The 18,017-nt window shown below is 46.0% G+C and overlaps 1 protein-coding gene across 1 annotated transcript in view; it reads right to left on the reverse strand.

Moving 5' to 3' along the window:
• Positions 1-18,017, reverse strand: part of nrg3a (neuregulin 3a) — a gene marked incomplete at both ends in the record, with an annotated part of 426,100 nt that overhangs the window by 69,819 nt on the left and 338,264 nt on the right. Inside the window, one exon of the mRNA XM_083923540.1 lies at positions 10,290-10,363. Coding sequence (XP_083779666.1) covers positions 10,290-10,363 — 74 coding nt within the window. The remainder of the gene's footprint in view (positions 1-10,289; positions 10,364-18,017) is intronic.

Below are 18,017 nucleotides of genomic sequence, written 5' to 3' on the forward strand. Positions count from 1 at the left end.
CACGCGATTCTTTTATATTTCAAAACAGCTCGGCTCCCTCGATCAATTGCATTAAATCAAACAAGGTATCAGATGATTAACATCTTGGTTCTTCTAGGTGACAAAGGTGATCCTCTAACAGGATATCTAATAACCCCGCTGGCAAACCCCGCTACAGAGCAGGAGCGCAGGTTCAATAGTGCGCACACACGCACACGGGTCACAGTGGAGCGCTGCTTCGGGTTGACTGCCTCCGCTATTCTTTTCCATACAGCGTTTTTATGATGGGCCCCTTTTATTCCACCCTTAAGACAAAAAGCACAGCTTTATTTTGCTCCATGTCGGACGTCAGGAGCCGATCTCTGTGCGTCGGAAAAGTTTATTTTCTAACCAGCGTTCTTCCTCTCCGTGTCTGACCTCAGTGGGCGAGGCCTCGAACCAGGAATATTTAAGGGCGTAACATGTTAAAGACGATCGAAGTCAGCCGCCGCATTTATCAAGGCCCGCTCATTCGTACGCTGAGATTGGTCTGATACGAATGTTTCATAAATCACACGTGGGTCCTGTCATACGACCGATTCTGCGCCCGTTTCCACGCAAGATCGATAAATGAGGCCCTATATGAGCGGATAAGTGACTGATATTTTGTGTAAAGGTCAGTTTCAGAGCATCACCTCTGGAGCTCATATACGTCGCCTGTCCCAAGGACACTTAATTCATCGCCTGTTTATTGTCCCACGGATTCGTCCTCTTATACTTTAAACCGAATCAAATCCTTTTCAGAGCGTCACTGCGAGGCTGAAGCTGCAATGGAAGTTTCTGCACATTTGTGAATAAATATCCCGTGTCGATGCTCAGTCGAGCATTATTGTAACGATCCAAGGTGACCGGCATCGCCCTCGTCTCAAACAGTTGGCCCATGATAAAAGCATAAAGCTCAAAGCAATTGCACATTTTATGCTTCCTTTATATCTCACGGATTGAAACATGCAACACAATGTGAAACACACACGGGCATGTGTGTTCGGAGGGAAATTGCACGGACTTGCATGATTACGGCGGCGTTATCATCCGCGGTGCACGCAAACCTGCCGAGCATGAAATCAGATCTCATAAAGATAGCGCGGATTTAATTTGTCTCCAGATTTAAATCTCTGGATCTCTCTCTACGTCGTCTGGGGTGTGATGCGACGCACGTCCTGCTCTGTAGGTGCTGATTCTGAGTCTGCCTCGGAGCGTCGTAAAAGCTAGACTCTCTCGGCTCACGGGCCTTTGATTCAGAAGGGTTGAATATGTTTTTCAATCTGTGACCGAGACAATGAGTGCGGAGGGGCTGTATATAGATAATGAAAGTGGTTAAGAGAGAGACTGAGGTACGGCAGAGGAGAGAGAGAGAACACTACTCAAAGAGAATACATTTAGAGTCTAGTCCGCGTTAGCTCCTGAATACTGCATCCTCCTCAGAATGGATGTAGTGCAAAACAACAACCTCCCAGATTGAACAACAAAAGACGTCTCTGCAACAAAAGCAGCTTCGACGGCGTCTCTTCTGCACTGGAAGGATTTGACATACTGTAAGGGTGACAACAAACAGCCTTTGTTCCTCTCCGACAGATGCAGGGGAAACCGAGACAAATCTTTGATCTCAAACACGTCCCATCGAGCCGTTTAGGTGACAAACTCTGTGGTGAGCTTCAGCAGCAGTCTGAGAACCAAGCGCACATCGCTGAGTCACGAGTCACCCCTGAGACCGTCCGCGCTGGTTGGAAGTTCTTACACAACACCTGGGGCCTCGTTTATGAAGCTTGCCGCGCACAGAAACCTTGCGTTGGCAAATGATTTTGCGGAGAAGCGTGCGTATTCCCACGCCAACTATCACCTGTGAGTCAAGTTTTTCTGACTCGGGAATCAGCGTCAATCAATGGAAACACTGTGAAATACGGCTGAGTCAGCAGAAAAAACCCACACAGTTCATTCATTCATTCATTCATCTTCAGCCTCTTGTCCCTGTCGGGGTCGCTGGGGGGAAGGGGGGCTGGATCTGATCCCAGCTGACATCGGGCGTGAGGCGGGGTCCACCCTGGACAGGACGCCAGTCTATCACAGGACACATAGAGACGAACAGAGACAGACAACCAGTCACACCTACGGGTGATTTAGAGTCATCAATGAACCCAACACCTGCACGTCTTTGGACTGTGGGAGGAAACCGGAGAACCCGGAGAAAACCCACGCAGACACGGGGACAACATGCAAACTCCACACAGAAGGCCTCCAGCCGGGTGCTAACCACCACACCACCGTGTCGCCTCCACACAGTTTATATTTATTTGAAACGTCTCCACTGATGCTTCCAAACAACACATTTTTGCAGTGCTCCACCTCCGTAAAGCTCCTTTTTCCTCCTTAATCTGTGTCATTTTCCTCACGTCAGTCAGTCTAACGTCCTCATTAGACAGCATATTAAACATTATGCCATTTATTGCAGATAGTGGGAGTAAAAGTGGGGTGACACTGGGCAGAGATCATCCCCGCACAATTCACCGCAGGTGGGAATTTATTGATACGTATGAAGGAAAGACTGTGTGCGAATCTGCGCGGTACAGTTTTATAAATGAGGCCTGTGGTTTGATTCGGCTCTGAGTTTCATCGCACCCATTTTAACACTTTATGAACCTTTATGACTGGGCTGTTAGATCTTACAAAAGAACTCTTATTGATCCAGTATCAGGCTCTGTTGTCTGATAAAAACACTGCATTAATAAAACAGTACTTTTGGAGCTTGCAGAACTCACAGACAGGCTCTCCTGTTTCCTTTGCACGCTGCTTTTTCTTCCTGCTTCTGCGCCCAGTGGGGGTTGAATGTGCACACCATCCGCCTCTGCCTTGAAGTCTTAACGCTGTGACATCCTTCACCAAACATGATACGTTCTGCTCGTCTGAGATTTTAGTCAGCTGTTTAAAAATCTATAAACCTTTGAATTCCTCTTCTAAAGCTGAAACGGTGTTTACATATTTATGATGAAACAATCACACATTAAATCACACTTATTCTGTGTCAGCTCCTTCCAACACGTAGGACGCTCACACCACATGAGATGTTATATATGGATGCACCGTCCCATCAAATGGCAGCAATCCAGACGCAGCTTTTGACACATTTTCCCTGAAATATTTGGAGACTTTAGGATCTGAGTTTGAACACTGAGTTTCTAAAGGCGCCCTCCCACTGTCCGTCTGTCCCGTGCCCCGGGCTTTAGGGTCCTTGTCCCCCAGACACGAGGAGTCCTCTGTGGGCAGAGGCTCACATCTGGCAGGTGCTTGTTTATGAGAGCAGTTAACATTGGATCAGGAAGGCTTTATAGCAATACACACACACTCGCGCGCACACGCACACGCTCTGGCAAACAGAACACACACAAACATCAAGTCCACTGTTTGGAGCTGTCTGTCCATCCTTTAGAGGCAGTCAGTCAGTCTGTCCTCATTTAGAGTTCCTAAATATAATTAAACCAAAAGTGACGCACTGTAGTTCCTGAGGACCGGCGTTCGTGTCCTGAGACAAACCAGCCCCTTTTTCCCAACCTTAGGGCGCACTCCCACTGTGCCTCCGTCCCGTGCCCCGTGCTTTAGGGTCCTTGTCCCCGCCTCCAGGCCCGTTTGTACTCACACTACCTGGGCCTCGGAGAATGCTTCTTGCTGCCTATACGTCATCACGCCGTAACACGTCGCTTGTCGTTCAGGACGCCGTCCACTGTATCTTTACATAGACAAGGTTAATTTGCTGCTACATTAATGTTGTTAATGTTGAGTACAGCTCCTTTTAAAAACTGCTCTGATTTGATTAAATTATAGGAAGATCTCCCTCTCACTCCCTCTCTGTGTCTCACTGTCATTGTCACTGTTGTGCGGCCGTTCGACTCGTGACTCTCTCTCCGTTCTCTGGGACGCAGAGAAAGCGTGATAGCCCAACTCAGAAGATGCACCACTTCTATCCAACATCCCTCACGCCCTTCCTTCCACTCCGTCGAGGCCGTGGCGTACCAGAGGTCCTTGGCAACGTTTGCGTGCCCTGCTGGTGAACCTCTTTAGCTGGCACAATTTAAGCCTCAGTCCATCTGAGGCCCGTACCACTTTGTCTGAGGAGAAGAGTCGGACGGAGAACTAGAGTCTAGGGAGAAGGGATGAAGTCTGATGCTTGGACAAGATGTGAGTTGAGGGAAGGATGGCACGGAGGAAGTTAGCAAGAGACAGATGGGGGCAACAGGGGGCTGTCTGGAGGGAAATTTGGAACAGGGATGTCAACACTGAGGCAAGCTGGAGCACGAGACACAAAGGTAACCCGGGAAATTAGGATTTGATGAGCTGCGAGCGGAGGAGTCAAGGAGAGTGATGCTGTGACAAGGTTATCTGAGGGGGGAGGAAAGAAGAGGGAGGACACGATCTGCCTCTCTTCTTCTCCTGCTTTGCACTTACCAACTTTTTGAAGCAGCGAGTCGTCGGAATAAAATAGAAAGGAAGGAAAAGAGATGGTGTTACTGGAAGAAGCAACCCAAAGGCTATGCAACAGTGTGTTTTATAGTAGAGAACATAAAACAGAGATAAAGACGGCAGTGGAGAGAGAGAGGGATGGACGCCAGTGAGGAGAACGACCTGAAAGCAGACAGATCAATTCTTAATTTCAGGAGATGAACTGAGGAGAGAGATTTGGCAGAGAGTTAGAGAAAGAAGCAAAGAATAGATGAATAACAATAGAAATTAATGAGGAAGAGTGGTGTGAGGTAAAGCTGATACAAGCAGAAAGGAGTCAGGTGTGTGTCTGGGGTTCAGCTCGGATGCCAAACACTGGAAAATACTTTTTTCAAGTCCTCCATTCTTCAGGAACGACCTGGTAACTCCCAGACAAATTAGATTTATAGGGCCAATAAATACATTAATAATCAGTAATTGACTTAGGCTGTGAGATAAACTTTGTGTCTTGATGTTGAAACTCAATTCTCTTCATGAAAAAGTCACGAACAAGACACGACACCCCCCCTCATGGATCCTACATGTGCCAACGAACATTAAAGGTCAATTGCACGAGCAGCTGATACAGAACCCGTATTTCCGTTTGTTGTTACCCTAGTGGACATGGTTATTATAGCAGAAGTAAGGTGACGTAGTTATAAGAGCCCCAAACTCCACATCCACCACCAGCCTTTACCCTCAGATCAGTCTGGTAACGTGCAATTTGGAGCTATTTGCCAGGGGAATGTGTGACGCAACGCATGCAAATCCTGATCTAGACTCAATTTAAGGCAGCGGTATCCTTAATTCGGTTAGCCGCTCACTAAGGGCGCACTCCCACTGTGTGTGCGTCCCGTGCCCCGTGCTTTAGGGTCCTTGTCCCCCCCTCCAGGCCCGTTTGTACTCACACTACCTGGGCCTCGGAGAATGCTTCTTGCTGCCTATACGTCATCACGCCGTAACACGTCACACGCATTGATGACGTCATGGCGATGCGTGGCTTTGTTTCCAGATCTTTCCGTAGACCTCGGAGTTTTTGTGCGTCTTGTCGACTGTTTTTGAATCTTTTCATCGACCAAATCTGCAGTAAACACTCCACCTCTGCATCACACCAACGTGAACCTTTCACCGCCATTGTTTGAAATGTCCGCGCATGGTCCCTCCTTCTTTTTTCTACGTCCCAACAGGCGCACAGGAAATGACCTCAGAACCACCGTAGGCCTCGTGCTCGTACACGTGCGCACGCTCGTGCTCGTACACGTGCAAACGTGCTTTACTAAAGCCCACCTCTCCCAAACGGGCCGTGGACGGCACGCTGCCTCTTCCAAAAGATGGATAAGCTGAGACAATGAGAATCATAAGAATCAATCCATCTGGAGGAGTCAGGTTAGAGAGTTTCACCCAGGAGACCAGAGTTTATGTCCGTTGTGAAACCAAAAGTAAGCGGGGACCAACATTTAATCTCTGTATCTTTAGGCGACAGGACATGATCTGTGAAGTGGGAGCGGTTTGATTTCCATTTGTAGTCTGAATGATATTTACCAATCACGTCGCAGCGTGCTTCGTGCAGGTCAACAGTCCATGTGGAGAGCAAAGGAGGCGGGCAACACCAGCTATCGTCTCATGATGATCAATCTTTTCATTAGCTTTATGTTATTCATCTGCATTCATTTGCAGATATTTATGTTCGTAGAAATGTCAACTTCCTGTCCTTTCTTGCGTCTCAAGTTGCCAATCGGACTGTAAACGATGTGTTACCGTTGGAAACACCGGAGAGCACAACATATTAGCTGTTGCTCCCAGAGGCTAAGCTGTCGTCACAGCGATCGCATGCTTCAAGCTGCCATTAAGCGGCTATTTAACTGCATTAAATAGACGTTTTATATATAAATATAATATATGTTATAAGACGTGTTGTGTTACCTACAATGTCAGACAACAGGAAACCACCAAAATAAAGTTTCATGCAGATTAAAGCAGTTAAAGTGGATTTATTCAGATGTCAGACACATTTGTATTTTCTTACTCATGTTAAATAAATAAATAAATAAATACATGTATATATGTGTAGTTATGGCAGCTACCCAAAGGTAAATGACTGAGAAATGATGACGCGATGAGTTGAACGTCTTCTTTACAACGATCAGCAGATAAAGCTTCAACAACTGTTTCGTTTTGACATTTGACAAAGTGTTTAAGTGATGAGGACGACACCAGCTCTTAGCCACCGGCGTGTTCAGGTCAGTGGGTTTGGTGTACCAACAACGCTCCGGGTGTCACTTCAGTGAACACCAGTGTTGTTCCAACAAGGACAATTACCCCGATACTCGCTCGGAGGTAAAAAGCTCATTACGGAAACTTAATTAATGATCTGGAAAGTAAAGGATATTAACAAAACAGCAGCGAGTGATAACACTGTTGTTGCATTCGCCACGTTTCATTTACATTTCTCATTTATGGCACATTCTCCTTTGCAATCGAGGAGGACATGTTCTTAACCCTCCTGTTCTCCTAAGAGTCAATTTGACCCCATTTAATGTTTAAAATCTCTAAATAACGACATCTTTTTTTGTTTTTTTGCTTTATATTTATGACTTTTCCTCATTTTATGGAGACAACTCATAAAAAACCTAAAATTATCATGATTACATATATTTTTTATTGTTCTTATCGTACATGTACTTGTGGCATCGGTGTTCCTTTGGGTCAGTTTGATCATCTGGATGATTTAATCATTATTATTATTGTTTATTTTACAATTCAAATCTTATATGAGGTCAAATTCATGCTGCTGTCCTTGATAACGGACGTTACTTTCATTCCAGATGTTACAAATAACACAAAATAGCACTTAAAATAACAGACTTACTTTAAAACACACACACAGAAATCCCTCCATGCAGTTTAACATCAGTGATATTTTTCATTCTGTTAAATAAAAACATAAAGTACCCGACTTAACTTCAGTCACACATTGATTATGATCAATTTCCAGATGTTTAAACTGCTACGGTCAAATTGACCCCAAGAATAAATGGTGTTAGTCAAATTTGAGGGCAACAGGAGGGTTAATACAGACATTTAAATTGCATAATATTAATTATGAATTATGAGGTAAAAATCCCCAAAGGCACAGCTCTGTCCTTTTACGGTGAATGGTTCTGTTACAGCGTTTGCCTTGTTGGTAGAAAAGTCACAGATAAGCTATTGTACTGCCACATTAGTGCCCCGATGACAAGGTGGCATATTTTTCAGAATGAGCTGCGAGGATCGGGGAAATGAATACGGCACAGATAGCGAGCAGTAAGAACAGACGTTAGGGCAATCTGTGTTCTTTCCTTTCCTCCGCCTGTATGACATTGAGAGGGCCGTGTCTTTGGGAGATAAAGACATACGGATAAAAGTGACATTAGCCTGAGTGAGAGAGGGTATTTGATAAAGACGAGGAAAGGAAAAGTAAAGAAAGAGCAGAAACTAAGGGCGCCCTCCCACTGTGCCTCCGTCCCGCGCCCCGTGCTTTAGGGTCCTTGTCCCCCCCTCCAGGCCCGTTTGTACTCACACTACCTGGGCCTCGGAGAATGCTTCTTGCTGCCTATACGTCATCACGCCGTAACACGTCACACGCATTGATGACGTCATGGCGATGCGTGGCTTTGTTTCCAGATCTTTCCGTAGACCTCGGAGTTTTTGTGCGTCTTGTCGACTGTTTTTGAATCTTTTCATCGACCAAATCTGCAGTAAACACTCCACCTCCGCATCACACCAACGTGAACCTTTCGCCGCCATTGTTTGAAATGTCCGCGCATGGCCCCTCCTTCTTTTCTCTACGTCCCAACAGGCGCACAAGAAATGACCTCAGAACCGCCGTAGGCCTCGTGCTCGTACACGTGCGCACGCTCGTGCTCGTACATGTGAAAACGTGCTTTACAAAAGCCCACCTCTCCCAAACGGGCCGTGGACGGCAAGCGTGCCGCAGCTTTGCGTGGAACGTATGCACTCACACTGGTCAAACGCACTAGACTCTACCCCTAAAACCTGTTTTGGCGCGGTGCGGAAGGACAGAGTGAGTGCGCCCTAAAAGATGGCAGAAGCTAAGAAGTTAAGGCTGAAATGGCGTCCACACACAAATGATTGGAACTGAAACAAAAAAGAAAACTTGAAGGTTGTTTGGAGCGTCAGATGTTATTTTTAACATCATGGATACTGAAGAGTTTGCAGTATTTTATCATTTCATCTGCACAAAAAGACGAAATTCACTTAAAGTCATTGTCAGAACTTTTTAAGGGTTATTTTTCTGCTTTGTAATATCCCTGCTTCACTGTGTGTACCAATGCATGTAATAGCATTGGTGTTCAAATTTAAACCCACAGCCCTGCTGGTTTTCTAATCAGGGACTGAGGCTCACCATGGATGCCAGGTGAATGCAATTAGTGCGAGTGCAATTATCTGGGTGGCAAGATCAAAAGCCAGCAGGGCTCCTGAGGACCTGCACCGAACCCTCAGATATAAGATGCACAAGAGAAGTTCAGCATAACTGGATTTGATCTGCAGTAGGACTCGTGTTAGAGAAGAAACCAATCTGCAGCCGCACACACACACACACACACAACAGGAGATCGTCCGTGTCGAGGCGAGGGGTGGAGCCTGGGCACAGCGCGCTGGTTTGTGGTTTGGTCCTTAACAACAGAGTCTCCCAACGTTAATTGAATTTGTCTGATGATTTTGGTGTTGCTCTCTCAACCAATCACCCCTCTTGTACGCCGTCAGAGGTTTTTCCTTCTGGTGTCGGCAGCAGCGTAATAGAAACGTCATCAACGCGCCCCATCGCTAACCGCACAACGAGCTGCTCTGTTTACACATGGGCTCACGATCCAGGGCCCCTGACTGTCCACACGAACACAGGTATTTTTTAAACTGTGTGTTTCTCTGTTTCATCCACACTTAAATGCAATTGTTGCTCCTGAAACCTGAGTTATTTGTAACTGGAGTCCGGGGTTAACTTTTAGGAAGAGTCCGGTTTCATGTGTGGACAGGAAAACCGAGGAAAACCGCAATTTGTTGTCGACGTTGTTTGACGTCACACTGTGCGACGGTAACGGTAGCAGCTGACGTGGGTGCTGTACTCGGACTCACACGACTCCCAATCCACATTATCCTGAATTTTGCTGAGTGACAATGAGAAGTAACTCAACTTCACTGTCAGTCCACGTGAAGGAATCTGCCCGACCTCGGTTTGACATGAGTTTTTCCAGCCTTGTGATTGGCTGAAATGACCTTCCTGTGAGGAGAGCTATCCCCACCTGCTGCTTTGGCACATGCATGACATTGTTTGAGGCGGATTTTGCGCTATAACGTGGACGGAGATATACACTTAACGCCTGAACGGTCTTCGTACAAAGGAGATGGCAGGGTAAAGTCTGTCTAAGGATAAAAATGTCAGAATCCGTTGGACCGGGAGTCTCATACAGCTCCGCCGGGTAATGTCTACACTTTCAATTTTGCAGTACATGTGTGAATGGGGCTCATGATTGCTAATGCAATGACTTACAGCATTACCAATACCACATATGCATATTACAAAAAGATCTCTGGATGTGAAAATATACCCAACAAAATCATATTTCACTTGTTGTGTCCTTTGTTTGCACGTAGAGAAGATGCTGGTGTAGATGTTTCTTCATGTGGACCTTTACTCTTAGTGAGTTACACCCACACCCTCAGTTTCCCTCATGTTTATGATGTTATAGTCTAATGATATGTGGGCACACTGAGCACACTGAAGTAAACATGTATTAACATACTTGGGTCGGAGAGGATGGTGTCGGTCTTGGGCAGAAACTGGTCACAGCGGATTCCCTGGTAACCCTCTCGACACCTGGTGGAGAAAAGCAGAAGAATCAATCAAACTTGAGCTGAATCAGGGGAACAAACGTCAGGACGACTGGTGTTCAGAGCTGCACAACACAAAACAAACAGGTACTTCCACAAGAAATGAGCCGAACTGCAAGAAAGTGAGGGAACTTATTGACAGAGAGGCGGTTTTTAGGGGTTGAAACCTGCCAAATGAAGGTAGACACATTGAGGCTGCAGCAGAAGAGTAGCATCCAATAGCTATTAGTTGAGACCTTCTAACCTTTTCTCTGTGTTGCGCAATGAGTTTCAGGTTACTTGCTTGATTGTAGGAAAACTTAACTGAACACACCAAAGATTTAATCAAAATATCCAAGTATCTCCTAAAAAACAGGCAAAAAGGCAACGAGCTGCTTATTGTCCAAAACGCAAAATGTGTTCATCTCTTGTATGCATGAGCTTACAGTCTGTCGTTGAACGCTAACAAACTTTAAAAACACCTGCGTTTTAGTAATTGCCGGTATCGTGCACGCTCAGCGGGATACCTGATGGAACCGAGCCACGAATTAGTTTCACCTTTTGTTTTTCCTGCTTTGATGCTATAATGCTATTCTGCATGCTGACTCACTGTCGATGCATATGAGGAACCCTGAATAACAGAGGCGCTGTTAATGTAACACCTGCTCACTGTGACTGTCTCTCTCTGCAGCTTGACTGGCACCACAGGTGAATATAAAGTGGCCTGCAGCGTTAACTGACATTAGGTGTTAACTGATCTTAAAGCCCACTCATTTATTCATGGAACAAGTCAGATATCTGTTAAGAAACTGTTTTATTTGCGGTTTAGTAAAGAACTTCCTGTTTTGCTCACGAAGGCTCCGTTCACGCTGCAGTTCCAGTGACGTGAGTCCGATGTTTCCGCTCACATGTGACTCATATCTGATTTGTTCTTGACAGTGTGAACACAAATGCCACAAGTATCAGAAGTGAAGGCGTTCAAGTCCCTCGGGATCTGGTTCACGAGTGAGGGGACGATGGAGCGTGAGTTTGGCCGGAGAATCGGAGCAGCGGGGGCGGAGCTGCAGTCGCTCTACCGCACCGTTGTGACTAAAAGAGAGTTGAGGAAGACAAAGCTCTGGATCTACCGCTAAGTCCTGGTTCCTACCCTCACCTATGGTCATGAAAGCTGGGTCAGGACCCAAAGAACCAGGTCCAGGTCCAAGCGTGTGAAATGGGTTTCCTCAGGAGGGGGGCTGGAGTCTCCCTTAGAGAGAGGGGGAGAAGTTCAGCATCCGTGAGGAACTCGGAGTAGAGACGCTGCTGCTTTGTGTTGAAAGGAGCCAGTTGAGGTGGTTCAGGATCATCTGGTAAGGATGAACCCTGGGCGCCTCCCTAGGGAGGTGTTCCAGGCACGTCCAGCTGGGAGGAGGCCTCGGGGAAGACCCAGGACCAGGTGGAGAGATTAGATCTCCACACTGGCCTGGGAACGCCTCAGGATCCCCCAGTTAGAGCTGGTTAATGTGGCCCGGGAAAGGGAAGTTTGGGGTCCCCTGCTAAAGCTGCTGCCCCCACGACCCGACCCCGGATAAGAGGCTGAAGATGAGATGAGATGAGATGAGATGAGACCGCACTCTGAACGGCCAGGTCATCTCTAATGACGTCATTCTGACCCACGCTGCACTGTTGTGGCGTGATGTCATCAATGATCAGCTGTGCATGCGGGTCACTTCAGGAGCGTCAGCTGTTCACACCGACACATTTACAGACGTGATGTGAACCGACAAACGAAAAATCTGATTTGAGCGATAAACTGGAATCGTGCGTTGAGACCTGCAGTGTGAACGCAGCTTTAATGCACCGGAGGCTTCCTGTCGTCACGTCCATCACGCCGCATGGCTCTGATGACGGACCGTAATGATATCAACCGTGGTGTTAAAGACGCCCCGACGATCTCATCATCCGTCAGGGCGTCCATGTTGCTGCCTGTTCACAGCTTTTACTGACGTGTGATGCCAAATATGTGGTGTGAGGGAGCAGGAGAGCAGATCACACACACACACACACACACACACACACACGCAGTGACCTCGCATCTCTAAACTCCACTGAAAGTGCTTTAACCCTCCTGTTCTCCTCCGGGTCAATTTGACCCCGTTCATAGTTTGAATTCTCTAAACAACGGCTGACGTCGTTTCTTTTTTCTTTATATATTTCCTAATTTTACGAGGACAACTGGGAAAACCATGAATCGACATGATTATATTTATTCATTGTCCTGCACACACACTTACTCGCAGCGTTGTTCCTTTGGGTTCATTTGATAATTTCTATTTTACAATTCAAACATTTAGAAATGTTTGAAATTGTTTTTCCTGAGGTCAAATTGACTCTGAACGTAACACGTGCTGCTCTCCTTGATAATGGACTTAACTTTCATTACAAATACTATAAATAAAACTAAATAATACGTGAATACCTGACGTTAACACTTGAGTAACATCTTAAATTAGGATTTTCTGGATGTTTAAATTGCTGGGGTCGAATTGACCCCAAGGATAAACGCAGTTGGTCCCATTTGAGGGGAACAGGAGGGTCAAATGTTGCGACGTGTGATGCCAAATATGTGGTGTGTGGGAGCAGGAGAGCAGATCAAACACACTCAGTGGGCTTGTTTTAAAGGACCTCGCATCTCTAAAGTCCACTGAAAGTGCTTTAACTGGGTATCCAGACTCCAGCCTCCTAATCACTTGCTTCAATTCAGGATCAAAGTCCATCGTGTCAGCGGGGCCCTTTAAACACAGCTGGACTTTCCTCTGTGCACTTGTGTCCTAAGCTGACGTAGCTTTTGTCACACCAAGTGGAGGGGAAGGAGATAATTTAAAGAATAGAGGCTTAACATGGTGGCACTGTCTGTTCGTCACGCTCATTAGAGGGGACTGTGGAAGTGAGAACGAGTGTACAGCAGTGATTTAATTTAACAGACTGTGCCAAAAAAAAACCCACTCAGAGGCAACACAGAGCACCATACAACTGCACACAATCGTACACGTATAGGCTGATTGTTGCGTGGCCACGAGCGCCATAAAACCAAGTCATTCCCTACTTTATCACTAGAGCACGGTGCCGTATATGAAGTCATTGTATCAACAAACTCCCTCCTTTTCTCCCCCATTCTGTTTCCAGCTCAAAACCGTGCTGCTCAGAGGAGTGAATCTGAGAGTGGATGAGAGCGAGTCGGAGGGTGTTGAAGAGTTGCATGCCTCCTAATTAGCACTACAGTCATTAATTAAAAGGAGATTGCATATGCATGCATGTGTGTGTGAATGTCTCGCAAAGCAGCACAGGGGATAAATATAAACATGTCGCCTGGAGGATGATGAATTTCTGCACAGCAAAGTGTGAAAACATACACACACACACACACACACACACGCATCACACACACACACACACACACACACACGCGCATCACACACACACACACACACACACACACACACACACACACACACACACACGCGCATCACACAATGCACGCATCACTTCCCATTTAAGCAGTTCATAAGTTCTCCATGTGCTGTATGTGGGAAATGCTATTTCTCCCTGTGAACTTAATATTTCAGCTGAAGTTTTAAGGATTATTAAATAATAATAATACATTTTATGTGTATCGCACCTTTCATCCATGAAACACAGCCCAACGCTCTTTATAACAAAGAAATGACGTGCTTCACATGAAAACAGGAATATATATATATATATATATATATATATATATATATGGAGACTTTTATAAACACAACACGCAAATCTACATGTTTTAAAGTTATGGAAACTTAAAGAATTGTGTTTTTTAAGAGGGACCCCTACTGGACAGTCCAGGTAACGGGATTTGACACCGCTGATCATCACACACTGCTTCAAGATTCAAGATTCAAGATTCAAAATTCAAGAAGCTTCATTTCTCCCGAGGGAAATGATTAAGCAACAGTTTCAATACAAAGATGGGAAAGGATCAGAGTAACAATAAGCATAAAAACACCAATCAAACAATAACTAAATGTGACAGAGTCCAACGGACATTATGGTTAAACGCAGGTTTATACAATATCACACATTAATATCTTTGAAGCCGCTCTGAGTCGCTGCAGCAGCTCCAGTCGGGGTCAAAGCTGCTTTACTCGAGGACCCTCAGGGATTGATCCTGCAAACGCACGATTCAAAGTGTCTTCATGCTGCACATTAAACATGCTGCAACCATTTTAAAGCACTGGACGTTTGGTGAAATGTCTGGTTAACGCTCCAACACTTCCATCTCCTCGGTACATTTGTAATATACAGAGCTCCTGATGTGTGCATTAGACACTGAGCTCCTGTTGGGTGTTGCGCCCGGCTCTGCAGAGTGCTGTTCAGCCCCGTTATTTACAGAGTGACTCAAACGCAGAGAGGCTCGAAGCTGACAAATGAAGATACATCTCTGAAATGTTCTTCTCTCCAACTAAATTGATAAACTGCTCTTCCTGGGACAGGCAGCATTCATCACGTCCACTCATTCCCCCTCAGATGCTAAAGATGTGATACAAATAAAATAATGAGGCAATTTGCAGTGTCAAGCATCCAAAGAAATATCACGGATCCAAACAACTGCTTCTCTCTCTCCGTGGCAGGGCGGCCATTAGGACCAATTTAATCCAGTGCAGCCACACCGCAGCGTGAGCCACAATGGTCTATTAAAGGGAAATACGCCACAGTGTATCGGTCAGACTGTGACAGGTTGGTTCAATGGTCTTCGCATCGTGGGCCATTTTCTCGGCATGAAATTCATTTTTGAGCAAAATGGCCGATACACATCGAGTAAACGGACCAACAAATAACGTGAAATAGCCGAGGGAAGGTGCCGGTTCTGTCCTGGGTGAAGCCTGAGCCGTGCAACAGTCAACAGTCTGCTCCGGGAGGATTTCAGGAGATGAAATCACCAAGAGTTTCATATTTAAATGGTTCATGCATCCCGATCTTTAAACGGATATATTAAAAGCTTCAATATTTCTGCATAATGCTTGTTATACTTGTCTCTCTAATCAGTCACTGTTCTCAGTTTGCCCCGAAGAGTCATTACATGAATTAAAGGTTAAATATGTTGAATCTTTATTAAAAGCTATGTTTAAAAAATAAAATAAAACACCCACGGGGCGTTTTGAGGGGGACAGAATGAAAGTATTGCTTTTCCATGAAAAAATATATTTAGTCATGGAGACAAGGGGACAAGAGAGACGAGAGGACAGGGTGACCAGGGGACAAGGAGACGAGAGAACAGGGAGACAATAGGACAGGGAGACCAGGGGACAGGGAGACAAGAGGACAGGGAGACCAGGGGACAAGGAGACGAGAGAACAGGGAGACAATAGGACAGGGAGACCAGGGGACAGGGAGACAAGAGGACAGGGAGACCAGGGGACAGGGAGACGAGGGGACAGAGAGACGAGAGGACAGGGAGACGAGGGGACAGGGAGACCAGGGGACAGGGAGACGAGGGGACAGGGAGACCAGGGGAAAGGGAGACCAGGGGAAAGGGAGACCAGGGGACAGGGAGACAAGAGGACAGGGAGAGCATTCACTCCATGGACTGAGAGAAAGGAGAGGAACGCCATTCAAACGCACGCCCACATGGCTACGCTGCTCCTGGATGCTAACATCACTTTTATCTGCACTTAGCTGCAACGGCTAACGCTAACAGCTAACGCTAACTGTCAGTCAAACTCCTCTAATCCTTGTTTTGATGCTGTGATTTTCTGGAGGGGACGGGTTCAAACAGGCTCAAACAGACTCCGCTCTCCTGGAGCTACTGGGCCGGGTCTGACCAACCTGGCAACCCCACTGCTGGACTTCTATTTTGTTGTTGAGACGACGATCTTAGATGGCGGGGTTCTGCTTATTCAACCTTTAAGTATAGACACATTTACAAAACCACATAACTCATGTTCACCCATTAGCCCATAGGTTGAAATTGTACCCTTGGGTGGGTTTCAACAGTTGAAAGATTCAATGTGTGAGTAAAGTTTTGTTTTACACCGACACAAGCACACACACACACACACACACACACACACACACACACACACACACACAAGCACACACACACACATACACACACACACACACCCACACAGAGGTGATACGGCTCTGCTCACGACAAACATCCACAGGAGCTTTGATGCACAAATATTCAGACGCTGAACGAGTCACTTCAGTAAATAGAGAAGGTTAATTTAACACAAAGCTTCCTTAAATGTAATAAGACACTATTATTGCTACAGTCACACGTGTGTAAAGAAAACGTTTCACCAAGTTTTGAATGCAATAATTAAAAACAAAGACAGACGGGACAGGAGCAGCTGTAACATTTGCTTTCATTGTTCTATTCATAATTAGATTTTAAGCCCCGATAATGGAGATTTAAAAGCTGTTTGTTACCGTGGATACTTAATGAAGTCATATCCTATCATGTATCACATCCTAATGTAATCCAATATGTCTGTTGGGCTTAAATAGCAACGCAGAGGTTTGATCATCCGAGCTGCAGACAGCCGAACGCAGCTGACAGCCCGGACTTCCACGGAGGCCGGGGATGATTACTCTTCCACTTTAATGACATTACGCATCTCTCACCCGTGTGCGTTTCCATTCACTGCTCCCTTTCTTGCAGAGACTGAACATTTAAATGAAAATCTAGCTTTTCTGGATATCAAGGGAAGTCTTTGCTCTCATTTTTCCCAGATGGGGTGATTGAAATGCATCTGGGGCGCCAAGTCTCAGCCTGACAGTTGATGAGAGGAAGGTAGGATAGCATGTGTTGTTGTGCGTGTGTATGTACGTATATATGTGCATATGTCTTTACATGTTTGTGTTTCACATAAACAAAAGAGACATGCTATCTTGGAAGTTCTCATGAATATGCATGAGCACGTATGTATGAGTGATAAGGAACACGATCCAACAGCATCTCTCAAAGCCAACAACACTTATTCCTGTACGTCTTACCCCCTTCAGATGGTGCGAAGACACAAGTAAAAATAGGGTAGAGCGACAACAATCAGCTATTTATTATCACAAGAGAACGAGTGTGATGGTGAAACTGCAAGTCATCTCATCTCATCTTCAACGCTTATCCTGGATCAGGTCTCAGGGGCAGCAGCTCCAGCAGGGGACCCCAAACTTCCCTTTCCCGGGCCACATTAACCAGCTCTAACTGGGGGATCCTGAGGCGTTCCCAGGCCAGTGTGGAGATCTAATCTCTCCACCTGGTCCTGGGTCTTCCCCGAGGCCTCCTCCCAGCACCTCCCTAGGGAGGCACCCAGGGTTCATCCTTACCAGATGATCCTGAACCACCTCAACTGGCTCCTTTCAACGCAAAGGAGCAGCGGCTCTACTCCGAGTTCCTTATGAACACACCGGACTCGACTTCCTCAATCACCTGAACTGTCTTCACACAGCTGATTTGTTGGACCAGGTGTGTTTTTGATTGGTTGGAATAAAAACCTGCAGCCACACGGCCCTTTACTGGATCAGGTTGACACCCCTGATCTAAACCAAAAGGAGAATAGGGATAGAAGATCTCCGTGTGGAGTCCAGAGGAACATGTATGTTGCCACCATCCACCATGAAAACACAATCATTCCATG

Source organism: Echiichthys vipera (genome assembly GCF_963691815.1).
Source record: "Echiichthys vipera genome assembly, chromosome: 11".
NCBI classification, from domain to species: domain Eukaryota; kingdom Metazoa; phylum Chordata; class Actinopteri; order Perciformes; family Trachinidae; genus Echiichthys; species Echiichthys vipera.